Source organism: Glossina fuscipes, unplaced genomic scaffold, assembly GCF_014805625.2.
Source record: "Glossina fuscipes isolate IAEA_lab_2018 unplaced genomic scaffold, Yale_Gfus_2 103672, whole genome shotgun sequence".
Lineage (NCBI taxonomy): Eukaryota > Metazoa > Arthropoda > Insecta > Diptera > Glossinidae > Glossina > Glossina fuscipes.
The window spans coordinates 1-1,124 of NW_024005508.1; the positions used below are offsets into that span (position 1 = coordinate 1).

The 1,124-nt window shown below is 42.8% G+C and overlaps 1 protein-coding gene across 1 annotated transcript; it reads right to left on the reverse strand.

The window, feature by feature from the left end:
• Nucleotides 1–269: 269 nt before the first annotated feature.
• LOC119644261 (outer dense fiber protein 3-like) lies at nucleotides 270–1,112 on the reverse strand (the record flags this gene model as incomplete). Its single annotated transcript, XM_038043797.1, has 3 exons — nucleotides 270–564; nucleotides 633–819; nucleotides 887–1,112. Coding segments are annotated over 3 exons (708 nt in total), but the record flags the coding sequence as incomplete, so codon positions are not given.
• Between the last annotated feature and the right edge of the window lie 12 nt (nucleotides 1,113–1,124).

Here is a 1,124-nt window from a genome sequence, read left to right on the forward strand (position 1 = left end):
AGATATGGTCGACCGAGAGTGCTCGCATATACCATGGCTCCTCGCACATTCCGTCAAGGTAACAGACATTGCGTCTAAGCATAAGTTCTAAGCATAGTTTTACTATTATATTTGGTATAAAACAGTTAAAAGCATTGGTCCCGGCCCAGCGAATTACGACTTAAACAAATCCCCATATGTAAATTCCACTAGACCGCCTGAATACTCGATTAGCCGTCGGAGCAGCATTCCAAATAAAAATATAGCACCTGGACCAAATGCCTACGGTGTTAAGGATCATCTTGTAAAGCCATCCGCTCCTTATTACAGCATGTAAGATCGAGGCCTGCAGACCAAATTCTCATATCAGAGCTGTAGTTATAATTACACTTCAATTTCAGGGGTACTCGTTCCGGCTTGAAAGAAAAAGGTGGTTCACCAGGTCCTACACTCTTCGTTGCTAACTTTGTTCGTGGACGCATAGTGTATTTGGGCGCAGCTGTCAATGTAATATTAATATCGCCGGGATTGTAGTTGGCAGGACCTGGTGAACCACCTTTTTCTTTCAAGCCGGAACGAGTACCCCTGAAATTGAAGTGTAATTATAACTACAGCTCTGATATGAGAATTTGGTCTGCAGGCCTCGATCTTACATGCTGTAATAAGGAGCGGATGGCTTTACAAGATGATCCTTAACACCGTAGGCATTTGGTCCAGGTGCTATATTTTTATTTGGAATGCTGCTCCGACGGCTAATCGAGTATTCAGGCGGTCTAGTGGAATTTACATATGGGGATTTGTTTAAGTCGTAATTCGCTGGGCCGGGACCAATGCTTTTAACTGTTTTATACCAAATATAATAGTAAAACTATGCTTAGAACTTATGCTTAGACGCAATGTCTGTTACCTTGACGGAATGTGCGAGGAGCCATGGTATATGCGAGCACTCTCGGTCGACCATATCTTGTCTGATTTTGAACGTTAAAGCTAGGTCCGGGTGTGTAATTTTTGTTCTTCTGTTCGAATCTAGCCCCAAATGAATATTGCGGCATACGGATTTTACGAACATCATGTTTATCGTAGCCAATTGTAGTCGGCAAAGAGTAAGTTGGACCCGGACCTAGCTTTAACGTTCAAAATCAGAC